The sequence below is a fragment of the Sinocyclocheilus rhinocerous genome, unplaced genomic scaffold, assembly GCF_001515625.1.
Source record: "Sinocyclocheilus rhinocerous isolate Xijiao unplaced genomic scaffold, SAMN03320098_v1.1 scaffold1158, whole genome shotgun sequence".
Lineage (NCBI taxonomy): Eukaryota > Metazoa > Chordata > Actinopteri > Cypriniformes > Cyprinidae > Sinocyclocheilus > Sinocyclocheilus rhinocerous.
The window spans coordinates 186,635-211,429 of NW_015632473.1; the positions used below are offsets into that span (position 1 = coordinate 186,635).

General features: G+C 37.6%; 2 protein-coding genes across 10 annotated transcripts in view; both read right to left on the reverse strand.

Annotated features, from left to right (window-relative positions):
• LOC107742534 (protein FAM193A-like) overlaps positions 1-12,736 on the reverse strand; it is a 24,318-nt gene extending 11,582 nt beyond the window's left edge. The window contains exons 1-12 of one of the 2 annotated variants that reach the window (XM_016555540.1): positions 12,433-12,736; positions 7,906-7,974; positions 7,373-7,612; positions 5,022-5,191; positions 4,327-4,494; positions 3,327-3,558; positions 2,973-3,097; positions 2,742-2,889; positions 2,562-2,636; positions 2,371-2,448; positions 1,948-2,066; positions 1,494-1,736 (exon numbers count right to left, since the gene is read on the reverse strand). In XM_016555540.1, the coding sequence (XP_016411026.1) occupies positions 1,494-1,736; positions 1,948-2,066; positions 2,371-2,448; positions 2,562-2,636; positions 2,742-2,889; positions 2,973-3,097; positions 3,327-3,558; positions 4,327-4,494; positions 5,022-5,191; positions 7,373-7,612; positions 7,906-7,974; positions 12,433-12,576 (1,811 nt within the window). In that variant the 5' untranslated portion in view covers positions 12,577-12,736. The remainder of the gene's footprint in view (positions 1-1,493; positions 1,737-1,947; positions 2,067-2,370; positions 2,449-2,561; positions 2,637-2,741; positions 2,890-2,972; positions 3,098-3,326; positions 3,559-4,326; positions 4,495-5,021; positions 5,192-7,372; positions 7,613-7,905; positions 7,975-12,432) is intronic. The other variant, XM_016555541.1, reaches the window with a different exon arrangement.
• A 2,602-nt stretch (positions 12,737-15,338) lies between these two features.
• The window catches only part of LOC107742539 (serine/threonine-protein kinase DCLK2-like), a 52,871-nt gene continuing 43,414 nt past the window's right edge, over positions 15,339-24,795 (reverse strand). For 3 of the 8 annotated variants that reach the window (XM_016555552.1, XM_016555549.1, XM_016555546.1), the window contains 3 exons: positions 23,877-23,957; positions 23,421-23,534; positions 15,339-16,116 (listed from right to left, as the gene is read on the reverse strand). In XM_016555552.1, the coding sequence (XP_016411038.1) occupies positions 15,820-16,116; positions 23,421-23,534; positions 23,877-23,957 (492 nt within the window). In that variant the 3' untranslated portion in view covers positions 15,339-15,819. Of the gene's footprint in view, positions 16,117-17,818; positions 17,832-20,913; positions 21,487-23,420; positions 23,535-23,870; positions 23,958-24,795 lie in introns of those variants that run through there. The other 5 variants (XM_016555547.1, XM_016555548.1, XM_016555545.1 and 2 more) reach the window with 3 other exon arrangements.

Consider the following 24,795-nt stretch of genomic DNA (forward strand, 5'->3'; position numbering starts at 1 on the left):
AAAGGTGGGGCATAGAGGAGAAACAATAATGTACAGTATGTGGAAAATAATGTTTTTGAACCTTAAACCGCATAAACACATTTCATTACACCAAATACACAAAATAATGTTCTTTTTAGCAGCATCATATGACCCCTTTAATAGCTTGTTAGGGGGTTGTTGGATGTTGGGGGGGAGCGAGTGAAATTAGAAAAACTTGGGGGGGCGCATGTCCTAAAAGGTTGAAAACCCCTGCACTACAGTGCAAAGGTTTAGGGTTGGTAACATATTTTTCATATACATTAAAATTAACATATATTAAAATATAAATATTAATTAAAACTCTGATTTCATAAAATTATTAGGCTATAATAAATGATGATACACTGAAGAAGGCTTGCTGTCGAAACGTCCGATTGTTTATCGCTCTGTTGCAAAATGAAAATAAATTGAAAGTGATCAAGAAGATTGAGCAAGTGCGGATCCCTTACTTGAAAGTTAAGCCCAATTTATACTTCTGCGTCGAACCTACGCCGTAGCTTACGCATAGACGCACACCCATACGCCGTAGCCTGACGTGCACCTCTCCAAAAATCACGGCTTTAATGCTTCTCCGACGAGCCGCTTCTTCTTCGGCTTTTGTCGTGGTACTGCCGGTTACACCAGCAACATGCCCGTGGACACTGCTGACTAGCGGTTTGCATGTGTACTGCACGTTGACGCGGACAACGACGCAAAAGTATAAATGAAAACTGACGCATAGCCTACGGCGTAAAGGCTACGGCGTAGGTTCGACGCAGAAGTATAAATCAGCCTTTATGCTATTGTTTGAGCTACGCACCCAAAACTAAAGTTGAGCGCGGTGATTTTTATTATTTTTTTTGTATAATAAATTATCACCATAACACTTTGGGTGTTTGTGTGTACTTATGTGTATATAAAGCCTTTTTTCCTTGAATGTGGTGAGAAAAAAAAAGCATCATATGACCCCTTTAATAGCTTGTTAGGGGGTTGTTGGATGTTGGGGGGGAGCGAGTGAAATTAGAAAAACTTGGGGGGGCGCATGTCCTAAAAGGTTGAAAACCCCTGCACTACAGTGCAAAGGTTTAGGGTTGGTAAGAACAATGTGGTCTGACTCCCAAAAAGTGACTCTCATCAACTGGTTCCTTTAATGAATCATTCAAAAATACTTCAAATCAAGAGTTACCAGTTAAATAAGTCCTTCACTGAATGAGCTCACCAAATCTGTCCGAGGAGTTACTAAATCCACATCTGACTCACTTACTAAACTTCAAGTTGGCATTACCGTCAGTGACGTGTACTTAAGGATCATGAAAATTTTGAGTATCATTACTGACTGATTGTTTACATAGCTGCGTGTAGTTAAAGATACACATTTGCAGAATCATTTATGTAATAAATGTTATTTTCATAAAATAAAAAGTGTTTGTGAGTGTTCAAGTAATCAGATTTATTTCATATTAAGGAGAAAGCACAAAACAGTTTTAACTCACAATGTGGTGGTGCCATCCTGTGTCAGGATGAGGCGTGGGTGCTGCTGGATGGTGATGGGGGAGCCTGGGGCCGAGCCGGACCCTGAGCTGCCCGATGACATGCTGGGGGGATGGACCTCTGATAGGTAGTCCCGAGGAGGCTCAGCCTGCAGGGGCAGCTTCAGATGCATATCCTCTGCCATAGGAGCATCCATGATGCCACAGGTCAGGATGTGAGACAGGCTGCAGTCATCACAGGTGCATCTGGAGGTAAATGCATTAACTCAATAAGTACACAGGCTACAAATATACAATGGTGTAGGGTAAGGATACTCAAAGGAAACTGAAAGGTTGGAATTTTTTTCCACTTGTATTTTCTAAAAGTGGCCCCCAAAATGCATCGCTTTAAAGGAAGACCTGCCAATTAAACTTATTACATATACACAGATTATTACTGAATGAAACTGACAAGCACCTCCGTCTGTAGTTGCAGTTGGGACAGTCGGGGATACTCAGTCTGGTCGAAAGCATCTGTTTCACTGTGTCTGTGAACTTACTGTCACCACCCAGAGACTTTTTACTGTTCGGTAGGAACTGCAATCACACACACACACACACACACACTCATGTTAATCAGGAATACAGTAAATATCATATTCAATTTAATATTAATTCCATTAGTTGTCAAGAAATCACTGTATATGCAGGCTTTAATTTGGGTACACTTGCCTCAACAACTTTTTTTTTTTTTTTTTATCTCAAAAAAGAAAATATTACCTGCTCTTCAAAAAATCTTTTCTGTTTGAAGATCTCTGCATCTTCTTTGAGCATCCGTTGCTTGGTTCTTAAGCCTCAACAACTTTTTTTTTTTTTTTTATCTCAAAAAAGAAAATATTACCTGCTCTTCAAAAAATCTTTTCTGTTTGAAGATCTCTGCATCTTCTTTGAGCATCCGTTGCTTGGTTCTTAAAGACATCTTATTAAAAAAGGAGAAACTAATTTACCTCCACTCAATAAACTGCTTTGTAAAGGGCAAAATCATGTATGAAGATTAATAATGAATAATGAATGACTTGTGCTGCAACTTACATTTCTATTAATTAAAGACTTGTGTGGTTCTGTCCTTTGATTTGTGAGATTCTGACCTTCAACCTTGAAAAGCAACTGGAAACAGGCAAAACTGGTATCAGATGCGAGACCATGCAAGAAAGCCACCAATGAAATTAGTTCAGTAAGGCTACATTCACATTACCGGCCAACAAAATATACCTGCTCATCAACATAGTCATCAATCCTCTTCTCACACTCCAGCCATTCGAGAGCCACTGCACTCATCTCCTGATCGAGCTGGTGGTATCTCTCTAGCAGTGTACGGTACATATCCTCACTGTATGAATCATGGGATGTTGTGCCCTGCCTATTTATCAAAACAAAATAATGGCATCTATACATGCAGAGGAGTGCTAAAAGAAGTTTTAACTGATTCAACAAAGACCACACCTGAGCTGGGCCACTAAGGCAGGTAGACCGTTGTGCAGGATGGGTTCAGAGAACACTAAGTTCTCAAAAAGGTGCTTATTGTGGAGCTCCCATGTCACTTGAAACTTCTGCAAATGTTCATTCTCCTGAAGAGGAAGAACAGGGCTAGTGGTAGTCCATATTATGGTTGTGCTTAAACATTTTTATTATTCATTTCATTATTCATATTCACGCACGCATGTGTTTGAAAGCAGGATCAACCAAGCACTCTGTGCTGCAGAAAGACTTGTATTGTTACATTTTTTAAATTTATGTACCAAAGTACTTTTGACAAGACTAGTATGTGTGTAATATGGTTGGGTTGCAACAACACACCAGGGTGAGCAGGAAGCTGCTAATGGTGCGGGCCGCCTGGCAGAGCGCATTGTACTCCTCTAGCAGCAGTGAGATGAACTGGTGGGCCTGTGGAGGCCCCTGAGATGCTGCACCGGGTGCCTTAGAGTCTGTGGACAGGTGCTTCAGTAGCCGCACTTTCATCTCTAAGACGTACTCCCTTGCCTGCTGTTCCAGACGCTGGTACAACTGGTAGGGGTCTTTCTCACAAAGCCTGAATAAAAAGAACATGAGGTGAGCCTTTGGGGAGAGAAATTAGAGATTCCAAACGTTGTCCAGTGGAATTATTAATGTGATAGATTATTACACAGGGTTAGCAGATCCACAAGACTGCAGTGCTTATTGTCATTTTCAATAAAAGCCTGCAATACAGCACTTAAAAAAAATTTTAAAAAAACACTGGAAAATGTACAACCTGGTCTGTCAATGTGATGGATAATACTATTTGTAGCAAACCCCATTACTCATATAATATTTGTTATAAATTACTTCTACTACCGTTCAAAAGTTTGGAGTTTTTTTAAATGTTCTAGAAGCAAGTCACTCATTCTCACCAAGGCTGCCTTTATTTGATCAAACATACAGTAAAAACTGTAATATTGTGAAATATTACTTATATTTTAAATAAATCTTTTCTAGTTTATTATGTTTTAAAATATAATTAATTTCTGCGAAGGCAAAGCTGGATTTACAGCAGTCAATGCTCCAATCTTCAGTGTCACATGAACCTTCAGAAATCACTCTAATTTAATAAACATGTCTCCTTTATTAGTGTTGAAAACAATTCTTGTTCTTAGTGTGGAGACCGTGAAACATTTTTTCAGGATTACATTATTAATGTATTTGCTGCCACTTTTGATCAATTTACGGTTTCAATAAAAGTATTTATAAAAAAAAAAAAAAAAAAAAAAAAAAAAAAATTGAACGGAAGTGTATTTAATTGAATGAAGACATGTCAAATGTGGTCAGAACCAATCAGCACCTGTCAACGAGTTCCTTCATGCTCTCTTTGTCCCGGTCAAGAGGCTGATCCTGATCATCAGCCAGCGTAGTCCCAGTCTGCCGGTAAATGCACCGGACCAGGTATCTGACCTCAGACCAGTGATTCTGCAGTTGTTGTGACTCCCGCTCTGACTCAGCCGTGATCTCCCTAACCAAAGACACCACAATCAAAGCATTGCAGATGAAGAAATAAACACTTAAGTCCAACATCAAACATGATTATAAGACCCATGCAAGCTGATCCCACAACATATACAGGTGCATCTCAATAAATTAGAATGTCGTGGAAAAGTTTATTTATTTCAGTAATTAAACTCAAATTGTGAAACTTGTGTATTAAATAAATTCAATGCACACAGACTGAAGTAGTTTAAGTCTTGAGTGGAGCGACTGAACGGAGCGCACACGCATAGAGAGGGACAATACGCAGAGCATCACACCACGTGAAAGTGAAACCTGAGCGGTGTGTTAAATGTGAGCCAAAATCATCACAATTAAAAAAACCAAAGACTTAAACTACTTCAGTCTGTGTGCATTGAATTTATTTAATACACGAGTTTCACAATTTGAGTTGAATTACTGAAATAAATGAACTTTTCCACGACATTCTAATTTATTGAGATGCACTTGTATTAAAAAAAAAAAAAAGTTTATTGAGATTGATACAGGACTCACCTTCGCTCATAACAGGCCTCACAGCTACACATGGTGTCTGCAGTGAGGGGAGCGCTGAGATCTGGAGCCGGCAGCGTAGGAGCACCGACTGTCAGTCTCCCTCTGACCCCAAAGGGCTCCTGGGACAAACCGCCATTACCCACTGGCATGTGCAATAAGAAGTCCTGATTCTGATGAAGAACGAGAAAAGAATTATGTACCACCAATTGTTTTTTCAGGCTATTCCCAAAAACTCTCTGACCCACTGCTGCTACTTATTCTACACTTCAAATTTGGGTTGAATATGGTTGACGTGGGAAAATGAAAACTTTTTTTTTTTTTTTTTTGATCAAATGACTTTTCCACCTTGAGTGATCTACAGCTACTCCCTACAGGTGCTTTTCCAAATTGCTTTTGGAAGAAAGAGCCCTGTAGTGACAAGAACATTATTAAATTATAAAACCAGTTTAGAGTACGTGTCAACCACATAGGACAACTTCTACTTAAACTTGAAAAGTAAATGTGATCAGATGAAAACACAAATGAGAGAAAATGAAATATTTAAAAATGTCAAATTTCTGATTCTAGCAAAAAAAATCAATCAATCAATCAAATGGTTAAAATTCCCCATGTATCTTTTAGAAGCTAATCCATTTGTTTATTTTACGTTCACATGTTTGGATTAGGAACAGAATTGCAGTTCCAAAAGTCAAAACAAGTCATATGAAACGAGGCAAGGCAAGCATCAACCAGCACGTACTAAAACAGAGCTTTCCAAACTGTAGGCTGCAGTCCCCGGTGGGCCACAGAGGTATTGCAGGGGTGCCATAGTCAAAGCTAAATCAATCAAATAAAACATATATAAAATGTATTCTTTCATGGTATCATTATGGGACATATCAAAACTTTTTTTTATTATTATTATTATAACAAGGTGAGATACACTGCTTATTTCTAACTGTATTCAGTTAATTATTTAAAAAAAGATTTCAGCCAAAGTCCACAAACATCTGCCTATTCCAAAATGCACAGATGGATGCATATTTTCAAAGCCATGTGGGGTGGAGTATGACAATGCATCAACCTCATCAAGTGGACCTGACTGCATAACAAATAAATACATTTCTGTTCAGGTTGCACCTGTCCTCTGAATACCCTGACCTCTCTAACAAGGTAATAATGTGTCTCTGCTAATCCGATCTCCACCTTAAATTGACATCTATACAGCCAGACATCAAATCGTTCAGGGGTCATTCACACAGAATGTGTTTTTGCAGTCAGCTGCACTGCATGTAAAGATTAAGAATGAAATATTTGACTATTGCATTCACATCTTTTGCCGTGTCTTGCACAGGAATTTTTAGAATACCCTGTAAGCAGTAGTTCAACTTTAGAGAGAGGGAAAAAAAATCCTTCACATCACTCTTCAATTTGAATGTACCTGTCGTAAGGTCATTTAAAGGGGTCATATGATGCGATTTCATTTTTTCCTTTCTCTTTAGAGTGTTACAAGCTCTTGGTGCATAAAGAAGATTCAACACAGGTATGGATTTAAATGCAATCAATTTGTGATCTGAATGTCTATCTATGTAGCTTTTGTAACAGATTTTGATGTAACATAACACGCAATATTTTGAATTTCGATGCAATTAAGTTGTAAAGAGAATATAGCTAATCATTTTACCTTCACAACAATATGGTTTGAATATTTTTATGGACGTGTGCATAATGCTGATGGAACCACTGTGAATAAATGATGTCATTTTGTGCAAAGATACAAATCGGGGGCCATGAAGCTTTTTGGAAAGCTCTGGATTTTGGAAAGCTCTGCTCTAAAAACATACTTATCAAAAACATGTCAACAGGAAAACAGCACATCTATCTGCCTGTGAAATCAATGTGCAGTTAAAATGAAACTACTAGAGATCTCCTTTCAAACCAATGTAATAGGGATAATTGTTGTACCTATGTATAATTTGTTTATCTTGCCCTGGCAGTCATCGTATACTGACTCCAAATGGCTCCAAATTCATTTATATCACAAGCTCAAATGTCAAACAAAATGGGATTTACTAGTGTGATCTCAACATGGCAGTCCCCATGAGGCAACCTCATCCATGTAAAATAAAACAGCTTTTATTTGGCTAATGATATGACTGGAGACATGCAATTTGTTGCTTTAGGGATAAACCATTTTAAGGGAAAAATACTGAGAGCTCCAACAATTCCTTTAAACATTCAACACTCCTCTGACTCAGCTGAAAATAAACATGTTAATTACAGGAATCCAGACTCATTATTTGTCCACTTATGTTTTTTAAGACTTGAGGCAGAGGAAAAACATGCAAGTGTTGAAGGAAAACAAAACGTACCAACAGAGACTGGTCGAGAGGGGGCTGACGATCATCCTTCTCCACAGTGCGTTTGCAGTCGGAGCAGACGTACAGAGGCAACTGAAGGGCGCTGGAAGATTTGGGCGACTGGGCTGTGCCATTCAGACTGGATCCTCCCATGTCCTGGGAGACGCTGTCCTTGCGCTCACTGCGACACAGCAGGCAATGGTCACCTGTGGTGTAGGGGGCCCTCTGGTTCACCCCGAAAGTGAACGGGGTCTGAGTAAAAGACAGTGAAACAAATAAACTGTGAGAAAGCAGCTTTCACTTCAGCAAGAAACGTAAAATGCCCATACGGAACATTCTCAAATTGCACTAATGGCCATCCGCTACAGGAGATCAATGGATCAACACTCTAGAAGACACATAGTGCTTGAATACGCTTCAAAACAGTAACCTTAAACTTAAGGTGGAGCAGACTTTCAGGAAATCACAACTCACACACCACAGAGGAAATGCAAAGACGGCAGAGCACTGTAGAAGTGTTGCAAAGTGAGAGATTTGCCTGTTACCTGAAGGACTCCTGAGAAGTCAGAGTTTACTGGCCCTTCTGAAAACTGTGGAGCGCCATTGACTGGGACCTTAAGAGAAAGATGGCCATAAATCAACTCTCCAAAGTCTCAAGGTTATAAACTTATTACAATAATGTAATTACATACACACTGTTGTTTACGACTTTAGCTCGAGTGCCACCTAAATGCACTACTCACAAGGAAAAAACCTTTTGCAACACCATGCAGCAGAGTTAAATCAGTTCACTGGATAAAGGCTGACCCTGAATGAAAGTATTCCTTGCAAAAGTACTTCATCTTTCCAGTGTCCTGTTAGCAGAGATTTTCAACTGATGGGTCACAACCCAAAATGGGCCTCTAATGATAGATAGTAATAAATTATAAGTTAAATAATAACGCAAAATCAAAACAAATGCTCTCTCTTTATCTTTTGTTGCTGATGTTAAAAGCAATGTGTCAAACTTTACAATATTTTGGCACAAATTCCTCCGTTACTTGGTAGACAAACTACGCAGGTGCCAACATGGACAGGTAGCAACCAAAAATACAGACCAAAATTTGTTCCGTGTGGTGAATTACTGTCATGAAACCATCAAAATAAGATAAATCAATAATGAACATCTAAGAGAAAAACAATTGTTTGATTTAAAGGTCTTTCATATTTACTTTTGCACAATAACAAGGGATAACAAGGTTTTCTTTATTTACAGTGTTGAGTTGCTACTTGATCTTCATTCTAAAATCTGGGTCCTGAAGAAAAAACTAGGAAACCACCACAGTGTATTTCCTTTCCTCTGTTCCAGCTAGGGCTGTGCGATATGGAAAAAAAAAACCTATCGCGATTTCTTTGATCAATCTTTCGATTTTGATTTTAATCACGATTTTTGTAATTACTAAATTTCCTTGTCAATCCATGTTAATTTTGATCGCGAATAATGCCCTGTCACTTTAATTCAGCTTGTATAGCACAGCAGAACTAGATTGGGTGCGGAAACGATCGCAGCTTGACTGCTGCAAACGCACGGCTCCTGGAGCGCACTGCCGGACCGCAAACGCATGCAGTGTGAACGCTCTGATCCGTTAACATGGGCGCAGACAAAATACGCACCACAGACGGAGTGTGTGAACCTGGCGTTACGTTTGTATGCCCGCCCGGTCTGTTCTGTTCTCGTGCTCCATTTAGGAGCGCTGCATTCTGATTGGTTCGGATAGCATACTGCGGGAGGTCGGGGGCGCGGAAAATCGTGCTATAAAGCGATTTAGAAATCGTGCATGCTCAAATCGCGATTTTATGACGATTTCGATTAATCGCACAGCCCTAGTTCCAGCCACAATTAATATGATATTGTATGTGACTGTGAACTACAGAAGAATTCAGAATTTTTTTTTTAGACTGAGTAAAATTGATACAGGTTAACGCAGGTCTGAATAGCCAGCAGGTTATCAGCTATTTAATAAATCAATGTTTGTGATAATAAAGACAGTTATGGCCACAATATCAAAACGTCAAATTGTTTTATAGCTATTGTGTGAATTTTTGACATGTTAAAATGCTTCTCCCTATCGCAGCTTAATATGCAGAGTCATTTAAGCCAATTTTTGTTGGATTATTCAAACACTGCTAGGTTGTCTTGAGCGGACCGAAAAATACATTGATTTATTTAACCAATAGCGGTGTCCAACCAATGGCAGAGGAAAGAAGTGTTTGGGAAATGACAACAAAAATAACACATTTCAGCTTTAATCATAACTGATAGTTCTATCAAGAAAAGATGAATGTGCTTAGTTAAACACAAAAATGTCACAATTCCAAGCTCCGTACAGTAGATTACACACAGCTTCTCCTAAATTGACCAGAGTTCAGTTTGGCTGTCAATTCGCAACAACCTTGCATCAAAATTTGCTTCTACATTCAGTCTTATTCAAGAAAAAAACATTGCTATACATTAGGGTTGGGCCGATAGATGAGCCGGCATCGTGACCCCCATAAAGCCCCCCAAAAACCCCCATAAAGTCTTGAGACATGTTTTTTAAAAGTTGAACTTACATTAATTTTACATGGCTTTCTAAACATGCCGCTCTCTTGTGCGAGACACGAGTGCAACGTTGATAGATGTCCCTCTAGAAAATGTGATATGCCTTCATCTATGGCTTTTCTCTTCCCTTTCACACACCGGTCCATCTCCCATTCCAAGTTACGTCCTTTGGCTGTTTTTTTTTCTTTCTGCTGATGACCCGCGCCCCCCCTGCAATACTCGTGCACCACCCCCCTTTGAGAACCACTGGTTTATACTATGGAGCGGCAGTACTTACCACACACAAGATTATATGTTTGTCAGTGGTATGAGGATCTGCAAATCATTCGCCATCGTCCTCAGTCATCTCTCCTTTCTCTGTTTATGTGGTAAGTGAAATTTTATGTACTGTAACAGACAACCATTACACCATGTCTACACCGGACGCGACAGTTGTCGTGTCATGCCGCGCCGCATCAGCTAAAGTCTGTCTACACTGGACATGACAAAGCGACCTTTGAAAATCATTTGAAATTTGTGTCAACACGTCATAAATAGAACGCGGCAGCAGTTTAATGTCGGGGATTTGTCGTGTGGCGCCACGCCGCTCGCGTCCGGTGTAGACACAGTGTTATGAATCGTTATTTGTTTTCCCTTATAAGGATTCATGCTTCGGGCACACCCCCGCCGATGTCATCGTCCATTGCGATGTTTCACTGTAGACATCGTCCGATGCCAATTTTTTAGACATCGCCCAACCCTACTATACATAATACATACCCTGATAGCACACGTACATCTCAGAGGCGTCTATTTGACGTCTGTATTTACATCTGCAAGTAGGGCTGGGCAAAAAATCGAATGTGATTAGCAGTAAATCTCCAGCACGTGCTTTCAGATGGAGGGGCATTTACTACACAGAGCCGTAGATCACTGACAAGCTACACAAAATCGCAGGCAATTCATTGCCGATTTTGAACGCGATTTTGTGTAGCTTGTCAGTGAACTATGGCTCTGTGTAGTAAATGCCGCTCCATCTGAAAGCACGTGCTGGAGATTTACTACTAATCACCAGAAGCAGCTTTACTGACGAGATGCGCATGAAAATCGCATTCGATTTTTTGCACAGCCCTATCTACAAGACGTATTTTTTTAGAGCGTTTACTCATCTGCAATAGGTCTATAGGACATTTCCTTTTAGATGTCAAATAGACGTCTAGTAGATGTCTTTAAGATGTTTTTGATTTAGAATGTATGTAAAAAAGATGTCTGTCAGACGTTTGTAGACAGCAGATGCTTCCAGATCAAGAGATCTTTAACAGACATCTTGCAGACGTACGTACGCCATCTGGGTATAAGACTCACGAACATGTCTATCTGTCTGTATGATTTCTGACTAATGTCATCTGCACAACATTTTGCCCTCAAGTCACTGAAAACGCATTAACCAAAACCCATGCAAGCAAGAGAGGCGTAATTCAGTCCAGGGATGAAATGCTCTCTTTCGCTTGCTTATGTCAACACAGACTGATACTCCTGTTAAGCTACAGATGTGGTTTCCTTGGAAACAGAGGCATACCACCAGGAAGAACAAGTCTCTGAAAAAAGCCCTGAACACTGGACCCTGTGCTGTGAGTGGCCTATTCATTCCCTGACACTTCTTACAGCTGGACACCATGAATACACAACTGGAAGGAGAGGAAAGCAGCTGATAAACTGAGGTAAGAATGTATGTCTATTAATATAGTATACATTAAGAAATAACTGAGCTAAATGACATTACATCATACTACATTTATGTCCAAAACAAAAACTTTGCGCAAGACTCAATTCAAAACGACTGACAGACGTAATAAAGGGTTTGTTGACATTTAACGTTGAATATTTTCAAGCACTTCCGGTATGTTCCTACTTGACACTGGAGTTCAAAAGGCCAATTATTACGTGAATTTTATTGAATAACAAAGTAAATAAACTTTTAAATATGAATAAGTCGAACATTGTTAAAAATATAAATTAAGAAATGTGTAAAGTGAGTACGTTGAACGCACTGTGGGCTTTAGCATTAGGTCTGTCTATCTACGTGGTAACATTAGTGGATCGCGGTTGATAAACACTGACATTTTCAGTCTAAAGACCGCATTTATTCCTCTTTTTATGTTGGAAGGTTAACAAAGTAGTATATTTATTGAAATACATATGTAAACACATCAGCTAACGCTGAACAGCGCTTGACAAGTTAGCTTCACATCACTCCGAGCAACGCAAACCAGTCAAACTTCCATTTCTACCGCATAACACCGCCTTAAATACGCTTTACACACGTCTTTACCATTTTCCTGCCATGTTTCTGTGACCAGACCAGGAACTGTTTAAGATTAAAGCGTGAAGCTCAGCCCAGGCATTTGTAAACGTGAGATCAACTACAGGAGCTCTCCTAAGGCCTGCAATATCAAGGAATCTGGACTAAACTGCACCGCATTCAAGCTCTGATGCCCCAGGGGCCGCTCACCTCTCCATTGAGGCTAGGGATGGTGCTCGGGTCTCCGTGTGCGCTGCTGCTGGAGGGTGTTGGCGGAGCTCCGGCCTTCCCTGCGCCGCCGCCCCGCTTATTCTTCCTGCGCTTCGCTCCGCGTTTAGCGTCTGTAGGACTCATTTCTACACCACGAAATACACAGACAGCGCTCCGTCTACAAACAGCGGGGTCTCTGGTGCAATGCCAGGCTCTGGTGCTGCGAATACGGGTAAAATGGAACTGTATTTGAGAGATATAATCGAAGAGCCTGCCGACTTGCTCGCAGTATAGCAGACTTCAAATTCCAATATGGCCGACTCAACAGGAATTGGCCAATGGCGTTTACGCCATGACGCAATAGCGTATGATGCGCTTGGGGCTTATGGGAAATTGCGTTTTAGAGGGACCCAACCATATTATTGCTCCTTGCTTAGTTGTAAGTTGCGTCTGTGTTGGTGCTGGAAGATTGTTAAAAACAATCCGATTCTGATTCCAACTTTCTGTATGCGAGCATAAATGGATAATGAAGATCTTTGTTGATTTTTGTTATTCTAGGTGTCTTGCTCTAGCAAATACTTTGAAATGACCGTTGCTCTCCGAGGCTATGTTTTTATTACAGCCGGTAATCGCAGTAATAATTTTAGTCATTAGGTGGCGATGATTATCTATTGTAACTTGCGTTGAAGTAAAATAGCAGGCGAAATATCTAGTTTAGAGGTCATTATACTACTAAATATTTGACAGCTCATTCTATTAAATGTTTTAATAATAAAATTAATGTGGTGTCTGTTACAGCTGTTTAACTGATTCTGCCCTCAGCTGTGATCCGCGAAAAGTTCACCCATCCTGAAAACTAATTAATGAATTCTTCATTGCAGTGCAGCGGGTCTAAAGACCCCAAATGTTATCCATTTTATTTTTATTTTAGAATTCTATTCTATTCTACGACAACAGTGTTAGAAAATATATTAAATATTAATTAAATAAAAAAATTGACAATTTTTGTGATTAATATTAATCACTTTTGGCCTTTTCATAGTGTTCGGACACATAACAACTATATGTAGCTATAAACGGTATACAGCTTATAAAATGCAGGGCCATCGCTGAAGTTAACAAGATTGTAAAAAAAATATATATATATATATAAATCCTAAATCTTAATCAATGTAAAATATTTTGACTCATAATATGAAAAAAGGAAAACAAATAAGATAATAACTAGAAAAGACCACGCATGAAAATAAACAAAATTATTGCAGTTTGAAACTTTTAATCTCTTAATTCGATGTTGTGTCGCCCTTCAACCCGCAGATGGCGATGTTGAATTGCTGCTGTTTTGTCGCTAGACTACAGAAATCAAAACTGGACTTTGGTTGGTTTTCTAGGTTTTCTGTGATCATATAGCCTACCATAATAAGGACAAGACTAGGATAAACAACAGCAAGAGAATTTTATTGCATTACTTTGATTATGTGATGATAAAGAACACTAATAGAAAATGACATATATTAAACATGAAATCTAGCCTTCCAGAAATAAAACTGAATATTGCCATATTTCTCAAAACCTCAAATGCACGTCAAAAAAGCAGTGCATCATGTCATATACCTTAATTAACAAGCTCCATCACTCCCTGCAGGCTGACCGTTTCAGGAAATCAGTGCCATGTTGAGCAAAGAGATAACAAGTACAGAAGTAGTACATGGAAATGACAAATCCAAGACTTGAGATTGTAATCTAATACTATTGCAACAGAGAAATCAAAATATCGTTCACTTAATGACTCTGGATTGAAAATGTCAAACTATTCTAAAATACAATTTCACATTTTGTCTAATCTGTACAAATAAATTAGCAAAAGAACAAAACTATTAACAATCCCTACAGATTCCTCGCTTTGCTGGCTCATATGAAGGCAACTCTAAACTATTGCAAAATGACCCCAGAACACAGTAGTGCTAGTCACACCCTCTTAAGAAAACACACACCCACAAATGCGAATTGCTTTCTTGTGTTTCTTCAGCAGAGTCAAAAAGTCAAGCAGTCTATTTTCGAACATACACTCCAAGAAAATGTACTTTCAAGTTTCAGCAGGACAAGTTTCTTGCCAATTTCAAAGTCTTTTTCCAGTAGCATGTTTAGATCCACCCTAAAACGTGTTTAGCTATTCATAACCAGGACGTGAGCTGACCACGTCATTAAATACAAAAGCAAAGCGGATCTTTCATATCCAAAGCACCTATATACAATCAATCACACATTAAGTTTTCAAACCCACCCTGGGTGCTGGAATCGGAAGCCAAACTGAAAGAAGAAGAGAGCAGGGAGACGAGCAGACGACCACTATACAGACAGTACTGAACGCATGTTAAAGGCTGGATTACACTAAATGACTTTTAAAACCAGAACAGATTTTAAAACACTAGGCTTCATTAACTTGCTGACTTTGTAAATAGTTACAGAGAAAAACCAGACAGCATATAATAAAAGACTGAGGGTCACACAGGGTTGCCATGTCCACAGTTTTCCAGCAGAACTGCTATTTGCTGTGTGAATAGTTCACCCAAAAATGAAAATCAATTTGCTGCAAAACATGTATGAATTTCCTTCTTCTGCTGAACATAAAAGGAGATATTTTGAATAATGTGGCTAACACAATTCTATATACTATAGAATTCAGTGGGGACCAGAAACTCTTTGGCTACCCACATTCTTCAAAATATCTTCCTTTGTGGGAACAACTTGAGGGTGAGCAAATGATGACAGAATTTTCATGACAGCTAGACAGCTAGATGTTACGTTTTCTGAAGAAGGGGGAACTAGTAAGGAACCTTTAAGCTCTATTATGAAAGCACTGTTTATTAATATTTTAGTAAATTGTGTATAATGTAGAACATTGACTGTAAAATATGTATTTTAGGGATATTTTCTTATATTTGGGATAGGGTTATTGGGCTAGTTTTGGGCCCTTTTTGATTAGTCACTGGTTTAGTTTTGTTTCGCAGACCTGGCAACCCTGCTTTTAAGTCTTTCCGAACACAACAAACACCCTCAGAGACTGCACCTCACTGCAAGGAGACACAGATTTAAACAATATGTGTGTTCTAAATATCAATGTTTGTTATTCTCTTAACTAGTAGAATCAGAATCTGTAAATAAAGAAATTATAGTGCTCATCATACACAATTTTCTGTGAAATCTGCCGACTGGCTCTTGCTTTGGACAACGTACTCGTCCAGACTGTACAAATTGGGGCAAAAGTAGTGTAGTGTATTCCAGCCTTTTAGCTAGCATGAAGTTTCAAAGATTTGCAGAGTTGCTATATATGTATTTATGCATTTATATTTGAAATGGTCTCCATATTGTTTCCCTTAAGTAGCATTATTCTTCCTTTGGCAGGCCCTTGCTGGCCTCAGCCTCAGCACTGCATTCTGGGAAGTGGGGAGGTGGGGCAGAGTGAGGAGAGGGCAGAGGTGCTGATGGTGCATTGGGGGTTGTTGAGGCTAAAGGCTCAACGGGAGCAGCACTCCTAGAGTCCTCCAATTGGACAGATGAGCGTCCCCTGTGGGAGCGTCGTCTCTCTGGGTGGGTGGAGGAAGGGCTCTTTCCTGGAGGAGGGGGGCTGCGGTCCTGACGCCGGTGAGAAAGCTGGATGGTTTCCTTATCTAGAGCTGTGTTCTACAGGTGAGACACAATATGTTAATGTTCACATGAGGTGCACCCACCCAAAAATGGGAAGGAAACTGAAAACAGTTCAGTAGGAAAAGAGTAAGTGAGATGAAGTTATGATCTGGGAGGTCAAGAGAGAGATCAGTTTAATCTTAAAGGCACAGTGCACCCAAAAAAAATGAAAATTCTGTTGTCATTTACTCATGCTCATATTGTTTCAAAATTTTATTTTTTTCTGTGGAACACAAAAACTATATATTGTGAAACGTGTCCACAGCACAACTTTCACTGTATGGACAAAATGGGCAGTTACACTACACTTTTGGTTCCATTGACTTCATATACATTTGAATGCAGCAGACAGGAAACCTAAGTTAATGCACATTTCACTGCTGTCCAAAGTTCAGGTTTAGTAAACTCTGCCCCGCAAATAAAGAATGCAAACTTTAAATCTGCAGCAGGATTGCAGTAAAGTGGATTAGCTGGCGTATTTTTACATATACTGTATATTGAATTATTTTTTGATTTTTTTCAAAAGAGAGTGTGATGTCATATCACAACTGTTGCAGTGTCCGTAGAAATTTCACATGCTCCAAGTGTAGTGTGACCGTGGCTTTAAAGGGTCATTTTTCATTTGCATTGGCAAATGGTGTCCCTCTACTTTGCAACAGTTGAAAATTTTGCATATTTGAAAACAATTTTGCAGTTGAAAGTTAAATTTTTTGTTTTTAAATATATATTTAATTGAGCTTTCAATTAAATTGCATGTGTAACAAAATTTGTTCCCACTTTTTTTTCCTTCCAAAAATGTTCCCACTTTTTTTTTTTTAAATAACTTAATTCAAGTAGTAATTCAAACTACTTTCTGTGTGTAAAGGTCATTGCAGGTGATGGTTTATCTGAGGGGTGCATGGTGAGTTCTTATTAGTTTTCATGACATTTGCTAAATTTATGACAATTTTACATGTCAGAATGTCAGAATTATGTGTCTGTGAGTTTTATGCTGATAACTTCCAGATTTTACATTTTAATCTAAAATATTATGTGTATTTAATCTAAAATCTTATAAATAATCTTGATCTTTAGTATAGAAATGTCCCTGAATCTTGATAAACTATCATGATGGCAGCCTCCATAGAGAAGTCTGGATTTGTGCTAAAAAATTCAAAATAAAAATGTCCTCAATCTTCCATTTGCTGAAAAAAACACACACACAAAAACACAAATCAATATCATCTTTTGTGTTCTTCAGAAAAGAGGCAGGCACATGAACAACATGAGGGTGAGTAAATGAAGTACATTTTACAAGTACAAAGTAAATTGTGTGTATCCCTTAAAGCAATAAAGCAAGTTGTTCTGTGTTTTCCCCATAGCTGTAAGAAGAAACATGTTCAAACTAAGATATATAAAAGACAGTATGCATGACCTGGTTTCACTGAAAAGTCAATACTATTGATCACGTCACAGGTGGGAGAAGAAGACCACCGCAGTAAAAGAGACTGGAAAATGGCAGAGAGTGAAAAACACCACTGAAGTTCATAACAGAATTAAAGCGAGTGAAGAATTCTCTAAGCTGACAACTTTCCATGTCTTGTAGGGGAAAATGATTATCTTCAGTGATGTTACTGTCACTTTCTCCCAGTATAAGAGTGTATGTGTGAGGAGACAGAGGCGGAGAGGGAGGAGCATAGCAGTTAGTGTTAGTACATACCATTGCCTTGGAGCTAGTCAAAGGATAGCAATGCCATGGGGAGAGCAGAAGCAGAGGACAGAGACTAGTCTTACTCACAGAGCACATACAGCACAAATTCATACACAACACTAACATAACCTCTAATACTTCAGCTGAGGGACATCTCACAAAGACTACTTCAGAAACACTCAGTTTGCCTGATTAAAGCAAAATATAGCCACTTAAAGGGGCAGTTCACTCAGAAATGAACATTGTGACATTATTCACCCTCATATGCTTCCAAACACACATGATGCTATTTTTCTTATTCATACAAGCTGCCAAGTTCCAAAAAGGACAATCAGCACCATAAAAGCATGTAAATATAGTCCATACGACTCTTCTGAAGACATATGACTTTTTGCATCTGTTACAAGTTTGATGTAATGACGTGTTTTTACAAGAAATGAGAACAAATATAATTTGCTATTATTGACGTCAAACACGTGCCATAGGCACCATATTTAATTTGAGAGCTGATTATCAGCGCATAATAGCTTAAAGTTTAGTCTGGTCTTTACAAAGCTATCATTTCAGAACACCTGGAATCAGAGGTGGACAGTATTTTTTTTTTAAATCTTATTACTGCACTTCAATACAGTTTTTAAGCATCTGTAGTTTACTGGAGTATTTTAATTGTGGTAAACTTTTACTTTTACTTCACTACATTCCAAACCATAATAATGTACTTTTTATTTGACTACATTTTATAAAAATGTCATTCCTCGTTCCATTTCGAACTGGAGAAATCGTCACGCACTACCAGACGCATAGCAGTCTTTGATAAAGAACACTGAAGATAAGTAAACAGTCAGTGATTAAATAAAGAATATGAAACTAATTACAAGCAATAGGACAAAAAAACCTACAGTAAAACAAATAAATAAGAAATGCTACACACATTATATGAAGTAATCAAATATATAAAAACACTGCATATTCTTCACTGTGTAAATTCCGAGTCCTTAGCCATCTTCAAGAATCGGCTAAAAATACATCTCTTCCATATTTATTTGACCCTCTAACTCTAGCACTCTCTATTCTAATTGTCCCTTTTAGACTTGCACTCTATTCATTTACTAACTGCTTGGTTTCTTAAAAAAAAAACTAACACTAGCTTTTCTAATGTTTTTTGTATTCTATCTATATTTGTTTTCTTTTTATTTATTATACAATTAACAACAGCAAAAAAAAGGCCTCTAACAAAGGCTCTATTCTTTTTCTATTCTATCTGTTTTCTTTTTATTTATTATATAATTTAAAAAAAACTTGCTACGTGTACTGCTTTAAGCTAACTGAGACGTGTTATAGCACTTTGTATATCATTGCTCTTTTGTTGATTTTGATTGCTTCCATTGTCCTCATTTGTAAGTCGCTTTGGATAAAAGCATCTGCTAAATGACTAAATGTAAGTGTAAATTAAACATGTATTTCTTCTTATTAAAGTTACAAAAGTGATTTAGTCAAGAGCAGTGAAGATTTTCTCTCTTTTGTTATTTGATTAACATGAATGACACACAGCAGGAATATTAGACTGCTGTCACTTTAAGAGCTGCCTGTATCCAATATACTGTTACACGTGTTTTCTTTCTCAGATGTTTGCTTTCACTTAAGACATAAATTACTGTGTTTATGAGGATACTTGCAAAGACAGCATTTTGACACATACAAGTGTGTATATTTAACCATTCAAGGCCTATAAGCCCTCCGTTCAATACTCCCATGCTCTATAAGCACTGTCTTCAGTTGTGCGCGCCTCAGAGTCTCAGACAGAGCACATACATATAGCAAAATTAATTATCTTTCTATGCTAATTGCATTTTAACAACTTAAAATCACTTGTTTTTAAACCGCAATGCTTAAAAATGCTTGCAAATTGTATGTTTTCATGACCACGAGCACAGCAATGTGAGCATGTAACTGCGACAGAGACGATAATCTCTACCAGTTGACAAATTTCGGTTAATCGTGTCCATTGGTAATATCGCCCACCTTTAATGTGGACATGTCCATATTTGTGTATTACCATCTGAACGGGGTTTAAAAACTACACCCCGCTCTACCCCGCTGCCGCGGCAGTTTCAAATGATGTAAAACGTTGTATTTGCGTAGTTTCTCTCAACACATTTTGCACAATGTGACATCTGTTTTTCTATTGTATATTTATATTTGGCAACACAGAATTTGTTTTTTTCTAATTTTTATAAACTATATGGTATATTTTCGTATTTTTGCACACTTAAATTATCAGTAATTTTTAAGTAGTAGTTATCCACGTATGACGTATTTTTAGCAAAAGGATAGAGTACATAAAATTGCTAAATAAATAAACATTCATCAGTCTGTACTTTTAATACTTAAGTACATTAAAAGTCAGGTACTTTTGTACTTTTAGCCATGTAAAATTGAAAAAGAGTCCTTAATACTTTTACTGGAGTAATATTTTAATAGGGTATCTGTAGTTTTAATCAAGTATTTGATTTGTGTACTTTGTCCACCTCTGCCTGGTATATAGCAAATTATCCATATAGATTTTTTGGGTAAAACCTGACAGACCATGGTTAAAATACCCATATGACAATTCTTTAAAAAAAAAAAAAAAACTATTTTCTTTCAGCATATTTGGAATGACATGAGGGTGAGTAATTGGCAAAAGCTTCATGTTGGGCTGAACTATTCCTTTCAATTGTGACATGATCTTGAATCTTTGGTACGTTCCTCAGCTGTGGACAAAACCAGCTTTAAAAAAGAAAGCTGAAAAAAACAAACAAATAGGATGTGTCTGTACCCTATTAATAAATCTAAATATACTAGCTGTAAAATTAAAAATAAAATCAAATAAAAAAAATGAAAACAAAACATTTAATTGAAAGGGAAAAAAAAATAAATCCTCATTTTATCTAAAGAAAACAAAAAATCTAAATAACTAAATAAAAACTTTCAGTGAAATATTTAATCCAAGGCAATTTTTGTACATAATTATGCATCTCTCTCTCCCGGTCATTAGATTTATTAATTTAAATTATTAAATTACAATACTGCCAGAAGACGGCAGAGTTTCATATTCTCAATCCTTTGAAATTTTGATGGCAATGGCCAAGGTCCTAAGAGTGAGGTTCATTTTGAGGAGCTGCCATGAAATAGACAGTCTCTGGATTAGGTAACAGAGAGAGAGAGAAGCCATCGGATTGCAGTGTTAATTCTACAAGCAGTCAGTATTGCATGCATGCCAATACAAACCTTTCAGCTAGAGCCCAGAAAGAAACAATATACAGCAATAATGTGCAAAGAAGCCATATGGCACAGAATATCACAGCCATTTAAAGAGCCACCATGAACATGGAGTGGAATGAGAAGATGGAAAGACAAAAAGTGGATCTGATAATGGTTGGGACATGAGGTATGGCATGATTGTTGTCTAGAATTAGATGCAAGACCAGCAAATGCTGGAAAAACCCCAGTGAGAGGGAATAAGAGGCAGTCAGAGTGCAGAGACTGCTAGATTTTAGTATAGTCAAAGAACTCAAGCTCATTAAAAAGAGGTTTAGGTTTGGAGTCAAATACCCAATATCCAGTGCTAGACATCACTTCTGGTCTTGGGAGAGCAAAGAAGGGGCGTAGATACAGCCCTGCCCTTATAGTTCAAACTGTCAAATGAGATTCACATCAATACACATTTAGCCAGAGTCCCTGCTGCTGCTTTTTTTCCAAGCAGAGAATTGAACAAAAAAGGACCTTAGATTTTTAAAAAGCTTAGGGTTTTTACAATGTATTTTAAAGGAAAATGATGCCATAAACAAATGCTTCCTATACAATGCTTAAATTAATAATGTCCACTAATATGATATTTATTCATTTTATATCTCCAGCCAGCAGAATCAATGCAGATATATCATGACTATTCAATATACCACTTAGCAGTTATTTATATTGAGGTCTTAATTTCAAATATTAATAATGAAATTTCCTTTCTGCATGATGGGGTCAAGTCCAAACAATAAATGACAGTCAGTATTCTTGATCATGGCAATGCAGACAAGATGAAGACCAGTGACAACACTGAAAACAACACATTTGCAGAGACAAACGCCTTAATGACAGTGAGAAGAACTGAGACACAAGTCTGACAGTGAGGGGTTTATGGCGCAGTGAACTGGGATGAGAATTTAATAAGACATGAAGGTGGAAATGGCTGAAAATGCTTCACCCATGTCTGCCTCTGAGCTCATAAAGAACATTCTGCCAAGCAATAAAGAGATTATGATAAGTCCTTCAATTTTCAAGCACTATGGAGAATGACAGTCAGTATTCTTGATCATGGCAAAGCAGACAAGATGAAGACCAGTGACAACACTGAAAACAACACATTTGCAGAGACAAACGCCTTAATAACAGTGAGAAGAACTGAGACACAAGTCTGACAGTGAGGGGTTTATGGTGCAGTGAACTGGGATGAGAATTTAATAAGACATGAAGGTGGAAATGGCTGAAAATGCTTCACCCATGTCTGCCTCTGAGCTCATAAAGAACATTCTGCCAAGCAATAAAGAGATTATGATAAGTCCTTCAATTTTCAAGCACTATGGAGAGCAACACTGACCACACGTTGTTGTTTTGTTTTTTCCAATGGGCTTGGTCCTGTATTTAACATATCTTTTCTAATATATGTATTTTTGAGCATCAAATCAGCATATTAGAATGATTTCTGAAGGATCATGTGACATTGCATTAATTGCTACTGAAATTTATTCAGCTTTGCCTCACAAGAATAAATTAAATTTTAAAATACATCCAAAAAGAAAACAGTTATTTTAAATAGTAATAATATTTCAGTTTTATTTTTCTGTAATAATATTACTGTTATTGCTGTATTTTTAATCAAGTAAATGCAGTCTTGGTGAGCATAAAAGATTTTACATTAAACACATATAAATTTTTTTGACAAAAAAAACAAAAACAAAAACAAAATACAACAATAGACAAAAACTAATGGCTTATAGTCATTGAATATAAGCATAAAAACTGTATACTCAAATATATACAAAAATATACGTCTTTGGTTAGCTCTCTTGTGGATTATGGGTAGTGTAGATTTATACATCAATTTGGCTATTAAACACAAATATTTAAAAAGATTTTCAAAATATGAATTACACTACTCATGGCATGTCTTTGTTGAAAGGTTTATACATTATGGAGATATGGAGATATGGAGAAAGTCAATAGGATTTTTTACTTGTGCCTGATGTGCTGCTTCTAAAGTCATGTCCAAATTCATAGCTCTGGCATATTTTGTCCTGTGCTTGCTTACAATGCAATAATCTCTAATATTTGCTGAGATTTAGCAGTTATGTAAGTCATGAGCTCTGAGGGAGACAAACTGATTGATTTGATGCTGGTGTCCACAGTGGCTATAAATTCAGTGACGGCTATGCTTTGGAAATATTTGTAATCCAAGTACTAATCATTAGGGGCCGAGAGGATGACATTGGTTATTTTTTAAGCGTAGCATATTAACAGACGACAGCAGCTGCAGCTATGATGTGCAGACTGTTTCTCATGTGTGAGTGTGTGTGCTCACCATAATAACAGAGACTCCAGGGGAAGTGTTGCTCTGTTTCTGCACAGAGTTAAAGTGCTTTTTGAGTTTACCTGCCACCTCCATCTTCATATTGTTTTCCATTGCAGCATCGTCCTGTTTGTTATTGAAGTGGATTAGTATAGGCCAATCTAATGGTGAGCAATATTACGGTGTTCTCCAGAGCATTCAGACTAAATTGTAGGGTTCAGTTTGAAAAATAATTTGAAACATAAATCAAAACCACCTCTAATACAGCTCAAATGACACAAATAATGTTTTATGAGTAAGTGTGCGAGTGAATCCCTTGTGCCCAATCAGGCTACTCAACATGCAATAATGTCTAAAATACATTTGGTGTATTATATTTTATAAATAGAAATCTGATACTGTAATGTAGCACATGCATTACCTAAGTCACACATACACACAGCAATAAAACTTTTCACACACATTTACCGTGACCCAGGGGTGAGACAGCACATCCTCCCCTGTGTATCTGGCCTCCACATTCACTTGTAGCATGTGACCAATCAACTCCTGTACCAACACACCATGATCACATTTTCAATAAACAGACTTCAAGAAAGTTTACTACATTTTTAGTAGGGCTGGGTAAAAAATATCGATATCTCGATATTAATCGATTCTCATTTTTACGGAACACTATCGATTCTTAAATCCCAAGAATCGATTAGTCTAGCCTGTTTTCAGTTAATGGACGGAACATTAAGGGCACTTCCCATCCAATAAATGGCAATAAGCATTGTGCTTTGGTACTTTTAATATGAAACAAAGTTTTATTCTGTCAATTGTATCGCAGTGTTCAAACAATAAATGCCGTTTTGGCGCTGTTTAATGTGGAGTGACAGATTGCTGTAGCGTCTCAGTTCAACAGACGCAGCAGCGCGAGGCGCACGTGAACTGATCATCTCCTCCACATTAATACCAGTTTCAGCACAAAATAAACATGACTAAACATCCGAAGGTAAGTTAAAAGAAAGAGTACAACTTTACAATACGCATCCTGTCTCATCGATCAATCAGTGTTTCAGCCGCGCAAAGACGTCAATATAACAGCTTGTAAACAATGTCACGTAACGTCACATTTACCTCAGAAAAACATATTCGGTGACCATAAACTCATTAGCCAGATAGAAAAATAAACTGTAGAGGTGCATTTTTCTAAATATATGCACCATATAACATATTCATTATAAATTTGACTGTTCTTCAATGTTTAATTTATGTTTGAATAAATCCATCAAGTTTGTATGACAGCCACCATTTAAATGTTTAAATTTTAAAAAAAACTAATTGACGTAGAAATATTAATATGTAACTGTAACTTTATTATTGTAAAAACTTTAATTAATTT